The sequence below is a fragment of the Carassius auratus genome, chromosome 8, assembly GCF_003368295.1.
Source record: "Carassius auratus strain Wakin chromosome 8, ASM336829v1, whole genome shotgun sequence".
Lineage (NCBI taxonomy): Eukaryota > Metazoa > Chordata > Actinopteri > Cypriniformes > Cyprinidae > Carassius > Carassius auratus.
This window is the reverse complement of record NC_039250.1, coordinates 20,372,788-20,398,596: the sequence shown is the minus strand read 5'-3', so window position 1 is coordinate 20,398,596 and position 25,809 is coordinate 20,372,788. Positions and strand designations below refer to the sequence as shown.

Genomic DNA, 25,809 nt, shown 5'->3' with positions numbered 1-25,809 from the left:
AGTCTTCTACCACGCTATAATCCATCACGCTCCCTAAGGACAGAAAATGGTGGACTTTTGATAGTAAACTCTGGAAAAGCCTTCATGATAATGTTCGGCACTCAGAGACACAGTCTCTGTTTAAATATAGATTAAAAACACATCTCTTTCCCCAAGAATTATTATCCTTTAACTTGGGTAAAAATAATTAATTTTACTTGGCTGGAACAGCAGCTACACTAATTATGTCTCTATTTGTTTCTCTGTTTTGCCCAAGATTTACACAAGCTTCAGTCTGGACCCAGGACACCTGAGAAGAGATGATGTCAAACCCTCAGAGGACCTCAGATGATGCTAACCCTGAAACAGCATACAGAACTACCACATTTTGCTATGAGTGTGATTCCATCATATAATATTTGCTGTTAATAGTGTTCATTGTCTGTTTGATTATGTCTTTAATTTATTTTTCCATACATTTCTGGCCATATGCACATAAACTGTGTCACCACTGATAAGCTACTACTAAATATTGTAGAAACTTAATTTTCTGTAAAGTTGCTTTGCAATGATTTGTATTATAAAAAGCGCTATACAAATAAACTTGAATTGAATTGAATTGACAAATTTGGAAAAAATATTGATACATTTATTAAAGAAAATATCCAGCAAGATATATCCTAAACCCTTAAAGACATCATTTTTTAATACTTTGATTCTGATCCTACAAAAAATAAAGCTTGTTTTGTTATAAATGTAATTTACTTTCTTACCACATCCATAAATGTAAGTTCACTAATAACAAACCGATTTTTATTGTTTTTATTTAAATATTTTTACATTTATCTTAATACCGTTTCATCTTCAGTAAATAAGAAAGCAAGAAGAACTACTTTAATTTGTAATGATTTTAATTTGTACAATTTAATTGATGTATAAATTATCATCTTACCCTCATGGTTTACTTTTTTCTCTCTCTTTTTAGTTTTTCGTATTTGAAGAGTTTCTTCACTCTTCAGCAGATGGCGCAAGAGCGCGATATATCCCATAGTCATGCTGTACATTGTTTCCCTTCTTCTGGGAACAGTAGTTATATGCGTTACTTACATGACAAAGGATTATCAGGGCTTTCTATGTACAGTGGCGGCTCCATATCCTTCACACTGCACTTTCATGTCAGGTATATTATGCATTTTTATTGACATTTTTACATTTATTTCCAGATAGATATTATTGAGTTTACAAGCTAAAGTGGTCTTGCTGTTGTAAACACTGTTACTATTGTAGAAAAAATATTTGCATCACATTTAAAATATAATTATATTTTAATTCATTTCTGAATTGTTTTTATTTTTATAATGATAATTCAGAGAATGAGAAAATCTGAATAAGCCTTACCAGTGTTGTGATAATTATTTTTACATGTTAAAAATAAATAAGTACTGTAATATAATAAAAGTTTAGTCAAATAACATAAAAAGACCAGACCCCTCGATGCCTGTGAAACTTTTCTCCCTCTCAGCACGCTAGCGTTACTTCTACACTACAGGCTACACACAGCAACATATCTGCGTGTTCTCACATCACATCATTCTTGTAAAATAATAATAAGTAAATAAACATCAAAATCACTTCGCTGAGAATGAAACACCACTTACCAGCTGCCACGGTATTGAATATATCATTTAGCAATTAAAAAATGCGCGTGCAGCGTGAGGAATCTTCCAGGTTGGATGAGGTCGTTGTCAGGTGAAAGGTCATCATGTTGGTCATTTTATTTACGGCTAAATTATTATTAATAAATTGTACTAATATTATGATTGGGCGTGGGCAGGCATTAATAAAAGTTTATGTTATTACAAAAAAAATCGAGGAAATTTTGCTTTGACAAAAGGGCACTTAAGGGGCAAAGGAGCAGGTGCTCAAGTGAACCGGTTCTTTCGGACAATTCAATCAAATAAACCAGTTGAAAAAAAAAAAATGGTTCACCGGTTCTTTTGCGCTCGATGTAATGCCGTCATTGGCGATGATTGCCCTTCATTCAAGCCTTTGGTTTACCCGCGCTTATAACATTAGCACAGAATCAGTTCAGAATCAATCACCAAAAGAATCAGTTCGGTTCAGAGGGTGGGGGGTCAAGGCATTTTTGGCAGGGTCTTGAGACCCCCCAAGACCCCCCCTGGCGCCGCCGGTGTCTATGTATAACTAATTTTAACAATATGCAGTATTTAATGCATCCAGTTCAGTATGTTTTTGCAATTTACAAACAAGATTAATCATACTGACTTACAAATAACTTTTATTTGCAATAAACAATAGTAAAGTCATTTTATTCGGCTGAAAATGAATAAAATGCTATTAAAACCAGCTTTACTCGGTCATCATACATAAGCTGCACGTTTTCAGCTTATCGGACCTGCTGAAATGAGCTCGGTTCAATGAATCGGTGAGTCATATTTCAGAAACCATTGGAATGATTCTTGAATGATACATTCAGAACTGTTTTGTGAACTGGATCGATCGCTTTATTACAAAGATCCGATTCAGAAGACCGATTCACTCAGGAAGCATACAGAACTGCATATGGTGCATTTGGAATTCAGTCGACTCGTCCTGCGAGCACTGCGCCCACACCTCAACCCCCCCGCCGCCGCTCGTGCCAATGATGTCATTCTGTTTTAACGGCCGGAGGCGCGGCTGTAACCGGCAGCTCCTCCCCACGAGCCAATCGCGATCGGGCAGACAACTCCAGCCGCCTGTGGCCGTGGTCTGTGGGAGGATCTAACGGCAGCGCTCCGCTCCTCCACGGCCAGCCAAACACTTGAACACACTGCGCCAAGCAAAAACGAAACCCTTAGCGACGAAACTTCAGTTTGATAAGAAGGTAAGAGTTTATTTTGAAAACAATGAGGGTTGTTAGCCTTATTAGTTATGAATAGATCGTGGATAAACCAAGAGCCCTTTAACGGCTTGACACTTCTGCAGGGAGAAAACAAGTAGGTGTTGGCTTCAGAAAAGCGTCTTTAATGAAGATCAACAACTTGAAGTGTTTCTTTAAAAGCCTGGAAAACACACACAACCGACAGATGTAACTCATCTATTATGACGCAAAAAGCATCGCCGAAGTTGCGACGTGTTTTTCGGGGGTCACCACCTGTTTTCACGCGCAGCTCGGTAGTGCAGTGTTTGTTTTTGACCACAGCACCAACGTTAGATTCAGATGGATTTGGCATGGGAGTGTGTGGCAACACCCCTGTTGAACACATCACATCGATGTGTTTGGTCCACGAGGTCGTAGTACAGTTCAGAAATGCAAACATTACAATATAACACGCTCATAAAGGTACATAGATGAGCGTCCATCAATGAAACTTGAAGATGAAAGACCGCGCCTCGTAACTTTCAGCTCTTTAGCGTGGGTTCACGTTTCACGTTTGTGCGCTGAAGCGTATTCATGCCAAACTTTTATTTATTTATTTTATTTTATTTTGGGTTAATGACGTGATGGTCATTCATTTTGAAAGGAAACGTTAAATGGGCACTTACGTTTTTATTAATGGCAAAAGTTTTACACATAACTTTAAGTAATATGATTAAAATCTACACTTACGCAAGATGATGAGTTAAATCTTCCTGGGAAAAAAAAGATTTCTATATGGAGCATGTCGCCTGCTTATGTACGCCGCCATGTCGACGTCACATGACACGAAAACAAAACGGTTTAGGAATTTCTTGAGAGCCAATGTTGGAGTAAGAAATTAGAATGATTATCTCTGTTGTAAGATAAACAGGTAGTAAAATGTAATGTAAAACTTTAAATTATATAATTATTAATAAAAAATATGAAATGGTTTTTGAAAGCTTAATCGTATATAATTTAAAAATTCAAAAATATTTAGTAGGCTTACTTCATGTTTGAAGGTATATCACAGAAAACAGAATCTATGTTTTTGAAAAACGTATGAAACCATTACAAATATAAGAATTTATGTAATCCAGGATTTCCTTGTTTGTCATTGACCCAAATGTGTTTTGGACAAAACAGCTGGTCGTGGTCTGTTTTGTAGGCTACTGAAAGGGAAATTATCATATGGTTCATTTAAAAACTTGTTAGACAGGAATGATTCCGGTGTTTGTGTTTAAAGCAGTGACTGTATAGGAAACCTCCCGCACTGTGTTTGGGAAGGAAGAGGCCACATTTCAATAGGAATTTCCGAGCTAGTCTCTGAAAAAGCCCACCACCATGTTAGGACAGCATCTCCAGGTCTCGATGGCTGTGGCACAAAACATATTGAGATGCCTACCTAGACAGCATTTTTTGCCTACTTAGAACTGGAATATTCACTGTACACACAGAAAGAGTATGATTGCTGCATATATATCTACCATTTTTTAATCTGACGAGTGTGGCCGTGATCAACTGAGGCAGAAAAGGAGTGAAGGGGCCTGAAAAGTACCAGTCTCTCTTGATAAGCATGTCTAAGTATGCCAGTAATACTAGGAAGGCTGCGTCTGCTGTGCCACCTCAGCATTGCCAACAGGTGTGGGCCCGCTGCCACACCACTCTCTGTGCATGTGAGGTGCAGGTCGATATCTGGGTCGTTATTCAGCTCACTGTCCAAGCATCAAAGTGAGGCACACCAGTTTGATTCGGAAGCAGCCTTCAGGCACTGAGCCACAAATAACATTTGTGATGCAAACGCTGCACATGCTGAATAATAGTAAAATAATCAAAACAGAGGTGAAGTTTTATCTTAAACTTACTTGTTTATGAGGGTTAAACAGACGGAAGGCTTGTTTGTTTACATATATCTTACATAAGCAGAAAGCTTTAAGGGTGGATTCCTGCTTGCTAAAATCAAGTAGATGTCCTGGAAGTGCATCTGTATGCTGTTGTGTCCTCTTGGTTGTTTTCTGCTCCTGTGGTATCAGATATTTGTGAAGTAGAGGAATGCTTGGATCCACCAGCAAGAAAATCGATTTTTAATGAGCTTCTGGATCTATTTTGTACAACCAGGGATTTGTAAGTTAGAGGTGTGAGGTCTGTCTTGTTCCCATGAGCCCATATATACACATATATGAGAAAGAGAAATGAATACTTTTATTTAACAAGGACACAGTAAAATTAAATTGATAAAAATTGACAGTAATGATATTGATTATTTAAACTTCCCTGTAGTCAAAAACGTTGTCCCTTAAATGGCACATTTAAATGTTTTTTTCTTGTGAAAATTATTTTGTCATGCCTTAAAATAGCTTGGATTTAACTCTTGTAATGTAATGTGACCCTTGCCTCATATGTATTACTATATGTAGATCTATGAATAAGCAAATTAGCCCCACCTACACCAGCAAAGGTCTCCTGATCCACGGATCATGGCTAATAAAACTGTTTATACTAATGGACTACTACAGTAGATACTGTAACATTTGTTAAAGTTGCTTACTTGACGATGTTTTGTGCCTTGAAGACTCGAATGCATCAAAGTTTGTGATTCCAGTTCGCGCCAGCAAAGAGAAGGGTATAACTGCAGCCTGGAGATCTCTAAATGGGTGTGGGAGCTCCAAAATAGGGCGTGGCTTCCTCCAGTTGACAGACAGGCACATGACACGTATGTTAAATCCAATCCACCCAATCCACTTCAGCGTAAACTCCACCCCACAGTTGATTCTAAAGATTTGATTGGTTTTGTCAATCACACTGTCGATTTCCTACACCCTGCTGCAAAAATGCTAACCCCTAATCCTATCACACACCTGACCGTAACCTTAATCAGTGACACCTGACTGCACGGCGTGATTGGCGCTGAATAGCATGGTAAAGAAAGTTGCTGTTAATAAGATAATGCGATATGAGATCGCCAAGCCGGCCATTGCGTAACTCCCCAACCGGAACTTACTGGACAATGGCACCTTTTTAGTTACACCAGTCACTACCAACTCCTACCCTGCGAGCTTCGAGGCTTTGGGACACCCCGTTTCTTAAAACAAAGCGATAGAGTAAAATCTTTGCACTGCATTGGGACAGCTCGCGGGAGAGCTTGTGAGTGATTCCTGTTTATTAAAGGTGCATTGTGTAAATGTTAGCGGCAACTAGCGGTGAGGTTGCAAATTGCAACCAAAGGCTCAGTTCCCCGTTCACCCCTCACTTTACAGGAGCTAGGGTGGCCGACACAGGTAAAGATGTCATTGGCCGCATAGAGCAATGACATTTCTTTACAAAGGTAAATCAAGGTATTATATTTACTTAATTATTCAGTAAATTGATGGTATTGCGAATGTTAATGTAGTTGTTCATCATTGTGTCAGTTTTTTGTCTCCGATACCGATTCCGATACCTAGGGTTCAGTATTGGCCAATACAGATATCGGTCCGATACCAGTGAAGTTTTTTATCCCCCCATTTAAATAAATGTAGAATTTATAGATCTCTGTGTTTGGAACTGATAATCATTCTTTCACAGTCTACTAGATACAGACTACTTCATTATAAAGAAAAATTCAATAAACAATAAATATGTAAAAATATAGGCCTATGCATATTCATAATCTATAACAAAAATATATCATAAACTAGGTTGGTGGATAACCTGGTAGCTCAATTGGTAGAGCATTTAATTACATTAGCAAAATGTAATTAAAATGTTACGTGTTACTTCCCCAACACATCTAGTACTTGATCACACTACAAACAATACAAAACTAAAATGTTATTAGATACAGAAAAGATTAATTCATTCTTTACCTGGGTCTTCAGTCTGTGATTAGCTCACCTCACCTCTTGTCTGAAAAGTCTTCGGGTCGAGTCGTTCTTTAATCACGTGATAGGCCCATACGCTGCCAATGCAGTCCAAGCCGGAAAGAGAATTGATTAGCTCATCTCATGAGTCTTTCGGATCGAGTCGTTCCTTAATCACGTGACAGACCCATAAGCTATTTCTGACATTTCTATCACTCTTTTTGTTAATGTTTATTGAGGATCTATGGGGTGTTATTAGTGACAGGTGGATTGTCGCCGTCGAGCTAGGTGGGTGTGGTTTCAGCAACCAGCTCCTGTCTTTTTGGCCAATGGGTGACATCACAGACAATACGTCCATGTTTTTATACAGTCTATGGTCCGAACACCATTGGCCACGAGCTTTGGACTTTGCTCTCACAGATCATATTTATTTATATAGTATATTTTATTTTAGATCAACTAGAAAAAAATGTTTAATTTATAAAGTTTTTTTTTTTTTTGGTCATTTTTATTAAGTCATTAACAACTGGCTGAAGCCAGAGCCAATGGTTAAAGTCTTTGCGCGAAGATACATTGCCCCATTTTGGAGATCTCCAGTCTGCAGCTATACCTGCTTGCCTGCGAGTGAAGAGCGGACACCAATGTGGGAGAGATGTGTCTGACTGTGGGCTACCTTTACACTGTTGCCGCAGGTTATTATTCTAGTAAGCGGTTCTAAATACAAATAAATAAGCGCTAACAATACATGCCATCATGAAAATAGTGAAACATATCAACAGATAGCGAAACGACATCTACAGAAAAATATACAGATAAACTTTGCTGCCTTTTGACTAGACCTCCTGCTTCACAGCACGGTTAATGATAATCTACTGATAGGATCCCCTGACATGATTGGTTATTGATTTTTGTGGCGTAGCAAACAAAAGACCGTTTCAAACCACGTTTCTGAGACTGCCATTGGAAAAAGTACAGTTTCTAGGAGATAATGCTCACCAATGGTGTTGATTAATGGATTGGCACATGGGTTTGTCTGAAAGCATATTAAAAACACCACATAGACAAAAACAACATTAAATACTTGATTTTCACTACAGGGTGACTTTAGAAAAACCATGTTAATGATGTTCATTTAGACTTTCAATTTATCAAAGAATCATATAAAATGTTTTATGGTTTCAGCAAATAATATTAAGAAGCACAATCATTTTATCATATGATGATAACAAGAAATGTTACTTGAGCTCCAAATCAGCATATTAGAATGATTTTTGTGTGTGACACTGAAAACTAGAATAATTCCTGCCGAAAATGCAACTTTGCCATGAGGAATAAATATATTGCATTTATTTATTTATTTTTATTTTTTTATTGAGATATGTCACAATGTTTTTTTTTTTTTGCTATATTTTTGACTAAATAAATTCAGCTTTAATGAATCTTTCATTTAATAAAATCGATTTAATTAAAATGAATTCTAATCAAATTATTTTACCAACCCCCAATTTTTTAAAGGTACTGTGTATATAATGTATTATACAAGCTATATAAATTAAAAGTTGGAGCGCAAGTTGCACATTTATTGACCTGAGATCAAATCCCAGCTCATGGTTCTTGGTGGTCCTTGACCTGAATAAGGTTAAAAACCCTTGATCTCACAAAGATCAGCATTAATACAGCTAGATTCCCATGTGTAATGCTGCTGGAAAAGGAAAGCAGATTGTTTTTGGTGAAAATAAGAGTATTCAGAATTGTGACCACTCACTGTAAAAACGGAGATAATCGGACATGTCCAAACTAGTAGCTGGTACTTTTCACTCACTTTCTCACTGCTTAAAGATCAGTTGTAAGTGTGCAATGCCATTGGTTTTGAGTGATTGTCCATGGAGAGCTGATTTCAGGTCAGTCTTAGAGGAGAGGAGAGGAGAGGAGAAGACAGGACGGTTTTTAATTAGGACACCCTCTTTTTCCTCTCTCCAACTCCCCCTCTCTCTAGGAACAAGAACAAACATTCAAGTAGGTCAGACCCTTCTGCTTTTTCTGTCCTTTTAATTTGGATAAATCTGCCCATTCTGTTTTCCTAGGCTGCGGCTTTTCTTCTTTTTTTTTTCTTTGGAAGCTGAAATCAGAGAGACACTCACCGCTTAGAAATGCGCAGTCATTATTTACAACTGTCTGATATTAATCTGTTCTATTAAACTTAAGCAGAAGAACTTTATTTAAAGTTGTGCTGTGTTTGTTTCTGATTTCCCGCTTTGAGGTGTGTGATACACTGGAAGTGTTTCCTCTCTCAGTGTGATAAGGAAGCCAAACATCAGCGAGGCCTTTAAATTAGAGTTTAATCTTCTGTGCTCTTCTCTGTTCTGTCGTGTGGAGAATCTGATCTAAGGATCCGCTGCTGCTCCACAGAAGCATGAGGCAGTTGCTTGTGCCTGGCGTTTGCTGTTGATTGGCTATCACCCTCAGGGTCAATGAATCCTGTAATAAAAGTGTGGCTGTAGCAATCTGACAATCAGCAGCAAGTGTCATCAGGATTGTGCTTCAGCAAGTAGTTTGTAAAATACCTAATCTAGCTTTCTACACAAACACACACATATTGGGCCTCATTTATCAATCTAACATAGAAACGAGCGCAGATCCGTGCGCACAAATCAACTTATGACATAGTTCACGTGTGATTCATGTAACATTCAAAAAACATTTATTTTATTCCTTTTATAGAATTAATTTGTGTTTTTTTTTTCACCTTTCTCAGAAGCGCTGCATGATGCAATGATTGAATCCTCATGGTCTTGTTTACGCTGCTATTTGCACATATAAAGCTAAAGCCCTGTATATAAAAAAGACAATCTAATCTTTAACAATCGACTAATGAGCTTTTCTTGACAGTCAGGAAAATAAAAATGAACAAAACGCTGTCATTCTACAATTCTCCACTATATTTACTATGCTGCGCGCAAGTTCAGGAACTAAATATCTTGCGTACATGAGCTAAGACAAGACGTGAGATTTGATTGGAGCCACCTCTCGCGTCCATATTGATTAAAAAAGTTTTGCTTTGAAATGACCATATGGCCAATTTTCTGTCGTACGTTCGTTTCGTAAATGAGGCCCATTGTGTCAAATCATATCTCACATAGGTGATAACAAAAAAAGGGTGCACGGTAATTAGTGATTGTTGTGGCTGGTGTGGAGTAATTATTTATTGTTGTGGCTGAAGGTACAGACTAAATATTGATTTGTTTTGGCTAATGTGGAGTTGTTGTTGATTTGTTGTGTATATGAGTGTATTGTGATTACTGATGGCTGACATGCATTTAAAATTATAATTGGTTTAAAATAATTTGTTGTTCATTTGTTGTATTTTAAATGTTAATCTTTGAAAACCTTAAAGGGAGAGTTCACTCAAAAAAAAAAAAAAATTCTGTCATCATTTATCATTTATTCACCCTCGTTAAATAAATAACTCATATAAAGTTTTGGTCATATGGGCCCCTCATAATCGTGTTCAGTAATTGTGACTACAATATTGACCAAAATAATCGTGATTAAAATAGGGGTGGCCATGGTTAACCGGTTAACCGATTAACCGTTAAAAATTGCGTAACCGAGTGAAACATTTTGCTCGGTTAAGTGACGTCAATGGCGTGCATTGAATTTAGTTGTAATAAATTTTTGCACCACCAGAGACCGCCAGAGCGCTCCCAGACATTTGTAATGTCCACAAGAAGAAGTCATTTTCTAATATGAAGCGGGCAAAAAAAAGTACAGCGTTGGAGCACTTTAAAATTGAGAGCGACGGGGCAAAATGCAAGTATTGCAATACAGTGCTTAGATATTCTTCAAGTACCACCTCGTTGTTGTAATCTCAACAGCCAACACCCGGGCATCATTAGGCCGGTCAGGACTCACTGGATGCGTGGCGATGAGCGAAAGCATCTCAGCTGCGTGGTGTGTCTGTTTTTAATTCGGCTCCCATGTTAACAGGTTAGAGCTTGTCGACTGCCTGCGTGAGACGCGCGGCTCGACGCGCGGCTCGACGCGTGCATGCTAGAAATAGAACCGACGCCTTGTTGGAAACGTTTCCAGGCAAAATATAATAGGAAAATATGTTTGTCATTTTGTACACAAATACATATTAATTCATGACATTTTGATATTTGAAAGTCTATAGGTTGACATAAATTCAGATATAAATGTAATAAAAAAAAATAATAATTATCGATTTTCAAATATTGTACCTGTCAAACATAGTCATAGCCTTAGCGAGGCGGCCGCGGAGCCTGCTTGTTACCTTCGCCTAAACACGGAAAGTTACATAACTATTACTAGAGCCTGTTCCTTTATAAGATAGCCAAAGGTCGGTGTATATTTGCTTTATACATTTTAGGCTTATTCTCAAATTCAGATTGTGTTAGTGGGCAAGATTATTAGGCAGTTTTAATAGGACAATTTGACCGGAAAGATGAAATTTTGTCGGACATTTCTTTTTTTTTTTTTTTCGGCCAATGTCCGGAAATTACCGGACAACGGAAACCCTGGCGCACACTATGGTTAACCGAGTATTAACCGATAAGGGCCTCGGTTAACGGTTAATGAAAAACTTGAAAACGTGCAGCCCTAGATTAAAATAATCAAGCAGCCTTGCATAACAGCATTGCAGACTTCCTAAAATTATTTGAAATTTGAGCAAGAAGAAGGTACAAGACAAGATTTAACATTCCTAAAAAGCATTAAAAAGGACAACCCAATTAAAAACAAAAGTTTAAATATTATAAGTTTAAATAGTTTAATAGTGGCTGAATATTAGCATTCTCAGTGCATCATGGGAGCAGTTCTTTGGAATGATTGGTAGGGGTGTGCCGGTTTCAGAATTGGTGATGACGGTTATGTCAAATGTGACGGTTCATAACATAACCGTCGTTGGGGCGGATAGCGTGTTTCATTTTGTTTCATATTGTCTCGCCACCATGCTAGTGGATCTGCCGTAGAGTCAATTGGTTGATCTTGGAGATAGCGGGTTAACTCCGTTTCAGCGCGCGCTCTGATCGGTAAAGGGGCAGAGATTTCAGACCTCCGTTTATTAAGGAGATCTGTCACAAAACTCATCATCCGCGCCAAAGTTTTTTGAGCAAATTTCAAAGCCGCACCCGCCCGCCATCCGCTGATTGTTTTGCGGTCTATGCTTTGCTGATTCGGATGCAGCAAAAATATTTAATGCTAGAGTATGAGGCATAGGCCTACGCTGAGTTTCATTTGCGATTAATACACTTGTCAATGTGTGCTCTAAGATAAGAATCTTTAATTATGAGACCCAGCAGCGAAAACAACAGGGGATGAGCCATTTTTGTTTGACTAGCTGTGTGTTTACACTTTCTGTGAGCTATTACTAATGTTTTGGTTTTTTTAAATTTTTCTTTTTTTACTAACCCTCATGTTGTTCCAAACCCGTATGACATCTGTGGAACTAAAAAAGATATTTTAAAGTGATTTTATATTTTTGTCCATACAATGCAAGTCAAAAGAATCTAAAAACACATTATTGAAAATCATCATCTTTGTTCCTCAAGGGAAAAAAACTAAACATCTACAGATTTGGAACAACATGAAAGTGAGTAAATTATTACAGAAGTTTTAACTGTCCCTACCTAACAGTTCCAGACATATTCTCTAGTCATGCTGTGTGTTCAGTTTATTGGCACATAGGGGTGTACAATTACACTGTGTTTATGCAGGTGTTATCACTGTTAAAGGAACACTCCAATTTTTATTTATGTATTATTATTATTTTTTTTAAAGGCTAATTTTCTTAAACAGTTAAACAGTTGAGTTTTACCGTTTTTCGAATCCAGTCTGCCGATCTCTGGGTCTGGCGGTAGCACTTTTAGCAAGTTGCAAGTTTTTAATTTTCCATCGATATTAGTACGATGTAACTACAGAAGAGTCAAATTTAAAATAGGAAAAATATAGAAACTCTTTGGTCATTTTTGAGCGAGATGCTAATGGTCTAATCAGATTCAATGATCTATGCTAAGCTAAAAGTGCTACCACTAGACTCTGAGATTGTCTGAATGGATTCGAAAACTGTAAAACTCAACTGTTTGACTCTAGGGGAGTTGGAAAATAAGTATATTTTCAAAAAAGTGGAGTGTTCCTTTAAGACTTTTAGGACTCAAGAAGCTTCTTTGGGATGATGTGATTCATATTTTAGGTTATGAAAGAAATAATAATTACACATTCAATACAAACTGAAGGATGCTCTTTTTTTTATTCGTATTTTTTTATATTAGATATTCTCCCATGGAACTTGCCAAATTTTTGCTATTTGCTGCAATGTTTATATTACCAAACTTGGCAATGCTTTACTTATAAAACTATGACATTGTGTTGCCAGATCGATAGTGGCTCTGTTTACTGATTCAGACCACCGCTTACTAGAAAAACACAGCAAGAGATGCTCCTTATCTGAAAGTGTTTTGGTGGTTCAATCAAAAAGTAAGGGGAGTAAGACGAAGATAAGAAATGTGGAGTCAATGAGTTTTTGGTGGAGATTGACCTTCTCACAGGATCATTGAGGACACAAATCAGCAGATGCTTTCCAAAGTCCTCCTGGTTAAAAATCAGCTTTGTGTGTATGTGTGTGTGTTTTATATTTTAAACTGTGTTTTGATCCATTGGCCAAAGGAGTAGTGTTTGCTCCACTGTGTTTGTGTTAGGTCAAGTCTTAAAAGTGTCTCAGTCTTAAAGACTCAGTGGCAGTGTTAATTTCGTTGACTAAATATTTTCGTCATTATTTTCGTCACGAATATATTTTTGCCGACAAAAACGAAACGAAAACTAAAATAGAAGGCACTGATGGAGACTAAAACTATGACTAAATTGATTGACATTATCGTCAACGAATAAAGGACGAGACGAAAATAGACTGTGACGAAAATCAAATCAGCAGACGGGAGAGATGCGAGGAATGAGCAAAAGAACCGGCAAAACAGAACAGACTGCATGAGAGAAGAGAACCAATCAGAGCCTGACTTATTGAGACGTGAAGCGAAGGTTTTCAGTTTTTATGAGCTCCCGGGAAGTCGGCATTCGTAGAGGTGATAGGGACTTTAAGCAACAGCCTCTGGTGGAACGGCAACGCCATTCTGGCGTTGTATTGCGCCTGCGCGAATTTAACTGCTACTTTGTGACGTTCTAATTTAACGGTCTACTACGGGAGAACAGCTGATTTGCCGGAGTCGCTACAACGTGAGAGGTTAGGTAAATAAATGTTATGTTTTTAGACTTATTTACATCATACAATATTAAAAACTCCTCTTCTGACAAAAGATTGTCATTTAACGCCAAAAGCAATCCTTCTCTTGCTTTTTTAAATTATATATTTTTTTGGATCTCAATAAATGAATTAATGCTGCGTTGCGCTGTTCTGTTTTACCGTTGCTTAGTGACTTTTACGTTCTTGGCTACAGCGGTGTGACGGCAAACTTCCGGTCGCTGTAGCCGTTCCATTCGCAGCTGTTGCTTAAAGTCCCTACTGTCTAAAAGAGCGACAAAATGTCCACAGCTCACTTCACGTTTGACGACGAACATAACAAAAAGTGTAAAGCATGCAGAGCGCTCATTCGTGGCAAGAACACAACCAATTTGAAAAGACATTTACAGACGAGCCACCCGGACATTTTCTCAAATGTAATTTCACAACGATGTTCTTTTGTTTATTGAGCTAAGCAAAATTGGAATAGTGCAGTGCGTAGATGTTGTAGCATTAAATATTACGAACTGAAAAGTACTGTAAAATAGCCCCTTCTTCAAATTAGATGCGAGCACAATACTAATACGTAATATCATGATAAATACATTTGATTAATACTAATGTTTAGTATATTTTATAATGTTCTACTTGTTGACAATATCACAAATATTTCTATATTAGTCATGTGAAACATGAATGTTCACATCCTATCATTATACATACTAATCTAGCAATATTGTAGTATTTAAAACATACAATATTGCTAGACAAATGAATACCTTATAAAATCTTGTTACTTTTTTTATCCACCTAGCTGCCAACTTATTAAATATTTACTTTAAATGTATGCACTTATTGTTCAGCTCAGCTGTAAGCTTTAAGGGCCTGGACCTAACGTTATTTTTCTTTTATTGATGGTCAATTGGCAGCTAGTTATTGTTTACATTATCATGACAGTGTTTGTTGCTGCATAAAAGCTTTTGAATCGAAATAAAGACACAGTTGTGTTGAAATAAAGTTGAATTTGTGTTTTATATATTTTGGTTAAGTTTGTTTCCTATACCAGCTGTAAAAAATTGTCTAGTAAATCTGTTATTGATTTTAGTCTTATTTTAGTCGACTAAAATACCAAGCAATTTTAGTCGACTAAAATAAGACTAAAATTAAAACAAATCAGATGACTAAAACTTGACTAAAACTAAAAAGAATTATAGTCAAAAGACTAAGACTAAAACTAAATTTAAATTTAGTGTCAAAATTAACACTGCTCAGTGGACCCCCTGATGATCTCTACAGTTCATTAATTGTGAGATTAGCTGTGAGTTGATGGCAGAGCTTCACCTTATTAAATAAATACTATAGCCCATTAAATATTTCTAGTGTGCTCCAGTGGGTTTGAGTATTGAAGTTCCTGTTAGATTTCCTGGCAAGAGAGATTTATCTTCTTTCAGTGGTGGAAAGAGTACTGAAAATATTTACTTAAGTACAAGTACTGTTACATTGGTGAAAAAATACTCAATTACAAGTAAAAGTACTGCTTTCAAAACAGTACTTAAAAGTAAAAAGTACTGAGAGTACAAGTTACTAGTTACTTTTTAGCGGGCGATATTTAGTTACAAAAAAATATTCATATCAATGATCTATGTGCATGGATAATAGCAACTTTGAACAAAACCCACTTTTATCTTATTGACAAAGCATGTTAATTAGTGGTCATGATACAGAGATTTCTAACTTCAATACCTTGGTTGGATAGGAGTGGTTAAAGGGGTCCTGTTATGCTCTTTTACAATGTCTTGAATTTGATTTGAGGGTGTACTAGAACGTGCTCTCATTATTGTTGGTTCAAAAAACACATTATTTTTCACATAATTTACATTATTACAATACCTTTCTCGCCAACTTGGCACAAATGTCTCGATTAGTTGTCCGTTTAATGAAGACCTGCCTTCCAAAAAACAAAATGTGTTGTGATTGGTTAGCTGTCGCAGTGTGTTGTGATTGGTGAACAGCTCAGATGGTGTTTCAGTACTGCCCGCCCCTTGCCAAAGCAGCAAGTTCCCTCTCATAAGGATGGCATCAATATTGCCATATCAATTTGATATTGTTTTGGAAAACAACGCTGGAGTCCAAACAAGCTGTTTATTGTAATTCTTGAAAAGGGATAAAAAAAATAAAAATAAAAAATCTCCCTTTGGAGTGGACTTTGAGATGTGTAACTTTGTAGATCTTTGTTATGCCCAAACATACACACTACACACTGACTAAAATTCAAAAAGTGAAAAAGCATAATAGGACCCCATTAAGATATCTGCTTGTTATGTCTGACATCATCTTTCACCACTTCTGAGACCTAATGCTCTGCCAGACGCCCCCCAGAAAACAACAAACTGATTCAGCTAAAGTATTAGTGTCTGAGACACTGTGAGTACAGAGACTGTAGAGTGCACAGCAAATTACGCTTAGCTTAAATACATAATATTAATGAAATAGTCTTAATAAATGGCTGCTGAAATAGTATTTACAAGTGAAATGAGTAGAGGCTTGGACCCAATAATGTAAATCTCATGAATTCTTTAGGCCAAAATAATCGTATAGTGAAAATCTAATATCATAACAGCCCTATATAGAGGACTTCTAGGTCAGACTGCTTACAGAACTATTTGATTTCGAAAAAGTAATTTTACTCATCCCTAGTAAACAGGGTCATTGTGCAAGTAGTTGGTTTGAGCTTCAGACAGAGGCCGAGTGCTGCAGAGTGATTTTACAGCTTGCCTGTGAGGATCAGAGACATGTTTCACAGAGCTCTGAGTGCTGCGGCTCCCACTGCAGGCATCATATATTCACATCATCCACCAGACACACTCTCACCAGTGCTCACATCACCCGTTACTTCCTAAGGACTCACAGGAACCAGGCCAGCGGGCATCACTCAGCACCATTTCATTTTACTCATGTACCCAATGTGTCTGAGGTCTTTGTGCGCACGAGATAGAGACAGAACGAGACTTACTCTGTGTAACCTTTGTGTGTGTGTAACCTTTGTGTGTTTTTTTTTTTTCTGGATTTTTTTGGTTGATATTTTGTCTCTATACGTTAAAATAAACCTACCATAAATCTACAGGTGCTTAATTTCTTTGTAAGTGGGCAAAATTACAAAGTCAGCAGGGGATCAAATAAACATTTTCCCCACACTCCCCAGCGACTTTTCCCCACACTCACCAGCGTCTCTGAACGCACAACACTTTGAACCCTGGAGAAGGAGCAGAAGACCACACCAGGTGCCGCTCTTGTCAGCTAAAAACAGGAAATGGAGGCTACAGTTCACACAGGCTCACCAAATTGGACAATAAAATGAGTCTGGATTTCTGCTGCGACATTCAGATGGTAGGGTCAGAATTTGGCGTAAAGAACATGAAATCACGGATCCATCCTGCCTTGTCTCAACGGTTCAGGCTGCTGGTGGTGGCTTAATGGTGTGGGGGATATTTTCTTGGCACACTTTGGAGCCCTTAATACCAATTGTGCATCATTTAAACGCCACAGCCTAACTGTGTATTTTTGCTGACCTTGTCCATCCCTTTATACCTACAGTGTACCCATCTTCTGATGGCTACTTCCAGCAGGATAATGCACCATGTCACAAAGCTCAAATCATCTCAGACTGGTTTCTTGAACATGACCGTAAGTTTACTTTACTCAAATGGCCTCCACAATCACCAGATCTCAATCCAATGAAGCACCTTTAAGATATGGTGGAACGGGAGATTCACATCATGGATGTGAAGCCGACAAATATGCATCAAATGTATGTATGTATTGTATTGTATATGTATGAGGGCTGCACGATAAATCACATGCAATGTTTAATGCTCATCTTGTCCGTAAAGGCAGTTCTGTAATCAGCGGTAAATCTCCATCACCTGTGCGCTTTCACATGGAGGAGCATTAAGTACATAGAGCTGTTGTTCACTGACAAGCAGCATAAAATATGATTATGTAATCATAAAATGTTAATTTTATGATGTTTTATTTATTTGCATGTAAGGTGACCTTGGGTGTCATGTAAGGGGCTCATAAATACAATTTATTATTATTATTAATATGTACATACAGAAATAGGAAATGGATATTTTTTTTTTACCCAGAGCCAAGCCCACAATATCCTCTCTGTGTGGAGCTAAAGCCAGAGCCCACTGATGATGGAGAGCCGATTCCTGCCGCGATCTACGAGCCAGCGCAATGCAGAGCAACGGAGCTGTACTGAGCATCAGCCCGGAAGTAGAGCCCAACCCCTCAGACCAGGTGCATGAGCAGGCTGCAATGCCCATTGTGAGGGAGAAAAGCGTGGACGTTGAGAGCGCTGAGTGGAGCTCCGCCCACTGCACTGCGGCTGATGTTGAGCTGATCGTACATCTGGGACTGCTGGACTTCGAGGGGCACTTAATAGACTGGAAAACAGAGCTGGAAATAGACTTGACCCTCTCCTAACTCATTGATCCCTACTGGTCCCATTCAACCATGAGGGGGCTCCCATTTCCAAGTCCAGCCAGGAGTGGGATCTGATCCTGGAGCTCAGCCCTGAGAGCCCGGAGGCTTACAAAATGAACACCCACCCACCCGTTCCTGCCTCCTCCACTGCTGTCATCTGGCAGCTCCTCTGCTCGCCCTCCTGCCAGCTCGACCTTGGTCCTTGGTTGCTCTGGCTTCACCTCGGTCACCAGAGCCCCCTGACTCATTGGCTCTCCGTCTGCACCTTAGACTCCTCCACAACCCTTGCTCCCCCGGTGTTGGTTGGTCCCATGGAGTCGGTGGCCATTCCTCCTCCATGGCTCCTCCATCTTTCAATTCCATCGTGGGTCAACATCATGGCTGCGGCCTTGGTCCAGCTTGGTTTCTCCTGCTCCAAGCCCCTTCTGTCTTCTCCCTGGGTCCTCCCTCCATCATCTCCTCCCTGGACTCTGTCTGCTGGCTCCCACTGATGCCTCCCTCTGTTGTTGCTACAGTGCATGCAGTATAATACATCTTCCAGGAGGGGGCAAAATGTCAGACTTTTTGGACCTGTTTTGTCCCTATAATGTCTGTTTGTCCTGTTTCCTTATTTGGTCTTGTTCCTGTCCTCGTTCAGTCTCATTAGTTTAATTAGTCATCCCATGCACTTGTGTTTCCCCAGTCATCCCATGCATTTAAGTCCTAGTCTGTGCAGTCTGTCTCTGTCTGGTCTACTTGTTGTTTACGGGTGTTGCTCAAGCTCCTGTTGTGGATTATTTCCAGTGTTTCCTTAATTAAAGACTGTTAAACGTTTCCTTGTGACTCGAGCGTGTTCTCTGAACAGTGTGACGTGACAATGGGGTTGCTTAATTTGATATCACCAGACAAATTGTTGCAAATCTGTCATGAATATTCAATATGTGGCCCAGCCATATTACAGACCCATCAGTCCACAGCTCCTGTGGCTCTAGGCCAATTGAAAGCATTTAAAGTGTCTGCTCATCCATAGCACTCCCCTGAAATGCTCTCCTGGGCCCTGTTTAGTGTGTGTGTCATTTCTTTGGTGGGTTTGGAGGGAAGAAGGCTATCGTGATGGACTGGACTCAATTATCCCATGATCCCTTATGGAAATATTTGAAGCAGAATGACTGAATCCCCTCCTTAATGCAATTTAAATCTCATTCACTTTCCATATCCAGGTTGTATCGAGCTGTTATAGTTTCTTATCAATCATAATGAAACACACTTTTTCTCATTTCCTTCTGATTAACTCCTGCTGATTCAGTCCAGTGCTTAACTCAACAAGTCTTTGATTCTGTGGATGTTAGGGGTTGTGCATAACATCAAATTTTCATAATTGACTAGTCGTTGGGTTGTCAGAAAGACTAGTCGGCCTGTGAAATTATAACCCAATGTCTATCTATTGTGCAAGCAAACTACATCATTGCTTACCTGTATTGACTCGGCTAATAATTTTGATTTCGATTGATGTGTTGATGTAGGGTTTAAGCAATATCAGAATCTCACGATATGATATAGTGATGTGTAAAAAAAAAAAAAAAAAAAAACTGAAGGATTATTTTTGAACGGAGTAACTTTTATGTATCATTTTCTCTTGGGGACTATATGTAAACATATTTTATGTTAATCTTATTCAGATCATTACTAAATAAACAATAACATGCAATTTGTATGATCCTTCTTATTTTGTTAAAATAATTAACATTTTGCAGTTTCTGAAAGGGGGTTGTAAACTTTTGACCTCCACTGTACATCAAAGCTGAAGTACTGAAATTACTTAAACTAAAGCTGAAATAAAGTAAAATAAACTAAATAGAAATATTAAAAAAGATGAAACACAGAAGAAAAAATATTAATATACTTTGATAGTATAATATTATAAAAAAGACAAGGCTTCGATCTAACAGTATTTTTCTCTCAGATGCAGCTGTGTGATTTATGAGGGCTGCAATCTTTTTTAATTTAAAAGATATCATAGGAGCCTGTGTGTGAACAGGAAGGGAGTTGTCAGAACAGGAAGTGAGCTCCTTCTTATTCTGCCACCAGAGGTTGAGGAAATGTTTCCGCATTGTGCCCTCAGAGATGGACAGCATTTCCAGAGTGAGCACTATGGGAAATTCCCGGCATGACGTATCACATATGGCGTTGTCATTTTTCTGCTTAAAAAATATGATTTATTTAATTTCCAGTGAATTAATTGCTCAGTTTTTTTTTTTCTTTTTTTGGTACGTCTGAACTGTTTCAAAAAGGCCCTTTTGTTCAAGTGTGGGCAGAACTGGGTGTGTTTGAAGGGCTTGTGAGATAATGTGTGCATGTGAGAAACCAGGCTGCCGTCATCAGGAACACATTTCTTTCTCCAGGGACATACATTCAAGAATAGTACTGACCTGTTTCGGTTCTTTTCTCTCTCTCAGAAAATGTCCTGTGATTTTTGAAGTTCAATGTGTGGGTGTGCTGCTTGTTTCAGGCTTAGCCGACAACTTTCTGTGACCATCCAATCCAAATGTCTCATTATGAAGCTGCACAGTCCTGGCTATAGTTTGAAACCACAGTAATAAAATGTTGAGTCATTCATCAATTTGTGCATCTCTTCACACACTGTTAAGTGAAGACGTTTTGTAATTTTACTTTATTTTAAAGGTAATTCCAAAAGTTGGAAAGATGCTCAACCAAGGCAGAATTTATTTGATTAAAAATACAGTAAATCCTTAATATTGTGAAGTATTATAACAATTTAAAATTGTACTGACCGCAAAATTTTGAACATTAGTTTACAATAATACCTTAGTACTTTGATACTTTATGGTAGGCATTTTTATACATTTACATTGTACCCTGTCAAAAACCCATGGTATTACCAAACTGTGGTATAACACAACTGTGGTATTACTGTGATTCAGTGCCAAACAAATAGTTCATTGTGCTTACTGTGGGTCTGGTGTGACGTGGTGGAAAATGTCAGCTTTTGTTTTAAATGCGTTTATAGATTCCTATATACCTACTGTATGTTTGACATGTTCTGAATTTTTCTCATTCTTCCGTCACTCACAGAAGCCAAAACCATGTAGTCCTGTTCAGTGGGCTACTGTATGGCAGCACTGCTGCTCTGTGTATGTCCTGCTTAAATGCAGACAGATGGCTGGGTTGGCACTATGTAAGAAAAATGTGTATGTTCTTTGGCTGTGACGTTTTTGGGCCATCGTGTCCTTTTTTTCTCAAAATTGTGGGAAAGGGAGGAAAAGACTGGGGCAGGAAAGTCTCCCTCTTTCTCTTACTATATTCTTCCATACTTTTCATGCTCTTGCTTTGTTTCTGTCCGTGTGGATGTAAAAAACACTCCCAAATAAGGCCTAGAACAAAAGGTGCTCATTTCATTCCAGTGTGATGTTTATTTTGTGGGTCAGTTAGGTCCTAGATCAGCATTTTGGCCTCCTGAGTCTGCATAAATGCAGGATTGATCTTGGAACAGTTTCTGCTACACTCTTTATTGTTGTGTCTCTTAAACCACCGGGGTTCATTCATGTAAAACCAACGGTTATGACACTTATTAGGATGTATTTTGTGGCTCTCTGGAACTATTATTTTGATTTGTTAAATGTTTGTAGAATCACTGCTAAACTGGATATTTTATCACAATGATGACACATATTTGCTACAATTTTTGTAATGGACTATATTTCCTTACTTTTTTAATTATATATATTTTTATTTTACTATTTCTCATGGTAAAATCTCTTCCTCTCTTACTTTCTGTAGTGATGGCAGCCATCCGTAAGAAGCTGGTGATTGTGGGAGATGGAGCCTGTGGGAAAACCTGCTTGCTGATTGTGTTCAGTAAAGATCAGTTCCCCGAGGTCTATGTGCCCACAGTGTTCGAAAACTACATCGCTGACATAGAGGTGGATGGCAAACAGGTCAGTTACACAGTCCTTCTGCCTCAGTTTGTGGAATGCTGAGAATGTGTATGTTTGCTCGAAGAAAGGAAGTTGAGTGTTACTGCAGCCTGTCATATTTTTAACCCAAATTTGTGGCCATCTTGAACAGACATGCTTGGACCTATTATGAGAGAAGTCAAGTGTGGTCAGCAGTTATTTCTTTAAATAGCCTCAGGTTTCTAAATAGTTTTTATATTAATTGCCACTGGGATTGACATTCAGGCCACTCAAAGTTCAGTTCATATCTTCAGCTGACAAAGTATCTGCACTCTGTGTCTCTGTCTCTCAGGTGGAGTTAGCTCTATGGGATACAGCTGGTCAGGAAGACTATGATCGGTTGAGGCCATTGTCGTATCCAGACACAGATGTTATTCTGATGTGCTTCTCTATAGATAGTCCAGATAGTTTAGGTACATATACACCTCATTCAAAAGTTTGGAGTCAGTAAAATCTTTTCCATTTATTTATTGAATGAAATTAACACTTTTATTTAACAAGGAGGCAAATTATTTATTTTAATGTTACAATATGTTTTTTATTTCAAAATGCTGTTCTTTTTAACTTTGTTTCTTTTTAAGAATTCTCTGTAAAAATACACACAAATATAGTATATATTTATTTTTAAAAATGTATTTATTTATTTTTCATTCACTTTTTTTCTGGTCTCTCTTAGAGAATATTCCAGAGAAATGGACGCCAGAGGTAAAACATTTCTGCCCCAATGTTCCCATCATCCTTGTGGGCAATAAAAAGGACTTGCGGAATGATGAACACACGCGCAGGGAGCTGATCAAGATGAAACAGGTATCGTGTGTGTGTGTGTGTGTGTGTGTGTGTGTGTTGGTGTGTGTGTGAATGTGTTAAACAGGTGTTGCCATAGTAACTTGAAGTAGAGACACGGCAGAGGCCTTTTGTTGGCCTTTGCCTTAACAAACAGGACACTTCCTGTCTCCAACAGCCACAAAAGAAAATGGAAATGCAGCTGTTTCCTGTGGGGATAAAGCTGCCCTCAGGGATTGTGACATATTGAAGGGTGTTTGTAAGAGTAAGCCAGAAGCAGTAGTGAAACTTCCATACTAGTCAGATTAATACTTCAGATATATATTCAGATAGCCTATAAGTCTTAATATTAACCTTGTTGTATAAATAACGAAGTGTATTCTACATTAAATTATTAGTTTAATCCAATTGGTTAAAAACTTGCTAATCAAATGCTCACTCTACTGGTCATCTTCAGCGCGTGCAGCTCAAAACAGAAATGCAGAACATTAATAACTACTGTCATATAGGCTAACTTTATAATGAGAGCACTTTTGTAAAAATTGTGAATTGTTAGGGTTTCGCTGACACTTAGTGTTAACTATCTTTTAATCAAAACATAAAAAACATTATTTACCCTGTTTGCATCTGCGAGGCATTTGTTACACATTTCCCTGTTTGTGTTAACATCAGTAACCACCTTTACTGTCACTTTTGATGGATAAATGAAACAAATGATTTATTTTCTAAAAGAATGCTGCCTCTCATAATATGTGTATGTTTCAGGAACCTGTAAAACCTGAGGAGGGCCGTGACATGGCTAACAGGATCAGTGCGTTTGGATATTTAGAGTGTTCTGCTAAAACCAAAGAGGGAGTGCGGGAGGTGTTTGAGATGGCCACCAGGGCGGCGCTACAGGTCCGTAAGCGCAAGAAGAGAAACGGCTGCCTGCTGTTATAGGCCATACACTGCAACGTACATAAACACACACACACCTCGCAAACTGACCCCAGGAAAAGCCTGCAGTACCCACCACACGCCACATTTCTCACAATCCAGGTGTAGATGACAGAAAAATATTTATAAGGGAATCGAAGTGTGTGTCCGTACCCAATACCTCTCCTTCCTGCCATCTTTCTTTTTTCTTTTCCTTTCACCAGCATATCTTCCTTCCTTCTCTGGGAGAAAGACTGACTGATTAATTTTGTATTTGTACATAAATCTTCTGTCTTTTTCAGTTCTGGTTTACAGTTATTCAATGCCTCTGTATATGATGCTCAGTGATTTACGTAAAAAAAAATAAAAAAGCAAAAATACATCATTCATTTAACCTGCCAACCTGTACTGTGTTTTTTTTTTTTTTTTTTCTTGACTACTGATCTTGAAATAACCAAACTTTGTTAAATTTGTCCATAGGCCTTGGTCAGGATAGTCCCCATATTTATTTCACATGAAGTACAAGTACCATCTGATTAATGGGGTTAACTGGCATAAACATTTATTAATTGTTTAGAAAAGGCAATCTGAAAAAATATGGACAAAAAGCTGAGCGTGATGTCACTATTATGCAAAGTATAATTGTATGTCGAGACCTAATGGTTTAACGGGCTGAAACTGAATGATCTCACTCAGGCAGTCGGTCTGGCCTTTTTTGTGTGAGAAAAAGAAAGATGAATCTTTTTTTGGCTTCACCTGTGGTACAGTGGGTTACAATTTCAGAACTGTGATAAACTCAAGGGCTATTCATCGACTCCAGATGATGTCTGCTAAGAAGAGATATTAACTGTCTATCCTTTCGAGGGGGGGTCCCCTGATAAAAATTGTGTTCAGGGGATAACATTTTTGGCAGTGTTCCCAGGGTAAAATTCGTATTTGAGGCACATACTATGACGTTAATTTGGGTGGCTTTAACCAATGATAACAGTGTTAAAGTAGCTTAAAACCGAGGACTTGGCAACACTGCTATCCATCCATTTTTCTGTTCAATTGGATCTCTGGATCCTTTTTCACAGAATGGTAGAAGGTTTGACTGTCTTTATGGAATAAAAGTGTCAGCAGTGTAGGTTTCGGAATAAATAAAAGTGTGGTTCAGCAATTTTTAGTTGGCAAAATCCTGTCATTTCACTGGGAGTTTGCATCTGGAATTTTGCTTTAGGATGAAAAGATTTCCCCACGCAGATTTTGCAATAGTTCCACATTGGTTGCTCAGATTCGAACAAACATAGAAAGCTGTCTGTAATGAAAAAACCTTGTGTGAGCAGTGCTTCATACATTGCTACACTATTGATAATAGACAATGGACTTTTTTTTTTGCCTGTGAAATTTCACAACAATGTTGACCATGTGACTGCACCTTTAAGAAGAAAGCATTAAGTCATAGAATCAGAGTAAAACACTTTTCTAAGAACACCAATCTCTGGGTTAATTACGGGTTGAGGTGACCGAGAGAAAGAGCTATTTTTCTGCCATTGGAAAAAAATATCCCCAGTAGGACTTTCCCAATAGTTGGTGTCCAGCAGGATTGAGAGGACAGTAAATCAAGAGTAGAAGGCCCTTATTGGTTTAAAATGAGCTTAAGTGTTTGTTTAACTAAGAAAATATCCATTTTGACTTTATAGATACCACAAGATCGGT

The 25,809-nt window shown here is 38.1% G+C and overlaps 1 protein-coding gene across 1 annotated transcript; it reads left to right on the top strand.

Annotated features, from left to right (window-relative positions):
- The first annotated feature begins 2,679 nt into the window (after nt 1–2,679).
- On the top strand, nt 2,680–24,513 carry LOC113107545 (rho-related GTP-binding protein RhoA-D-like). Its single transcript, XM_026270139.1, has 5 exons — nt 2,680–2,863; nt 22,238–22,395; nt 22,706–22,826; nt 23,090–23,220; nt 23,962–24,513. Exons 2-5 carry the CDS (start codon nt 22,240–22,242, stop codon nt 24,133–24,135), a joined length of 582 nt encoding a protein of 193 aa, XP_026125924.1. The 5' UTR covers nt 2,680–2,863; nt 22,238–22,239; the 3' UTR covers nt 24,136–24,513.
- Nucleotides 24,514–25,809: the final 1,296 nt, after the last annotated feature.

Excerpts from the sequence above, each read along its gene's own strand:
- LOC113107545 (XM_026270139.1), top strand. The coding sequence starts at position 22,240 with ATGGCAGCCATCCGTAAGAAGCTGGTGATTGTGGGAGATGGAGCCTGT. Across the intron at positions 22,396-22,705 it reads TAGAGGTGGATGGCAAACAG|GTGGAGTTAGCTCTATGGGA; the intron begins GTCAGTTACACA and ends TCTGTCTCTCAG. Across the intron at positions 22,827-23,089 it reads AGATAGTCCAGATAGTTTAG|AGAATATTCCAGAGAAATGG; the intron begins GTACATATACAC and ends GGTCTCTCTTAG.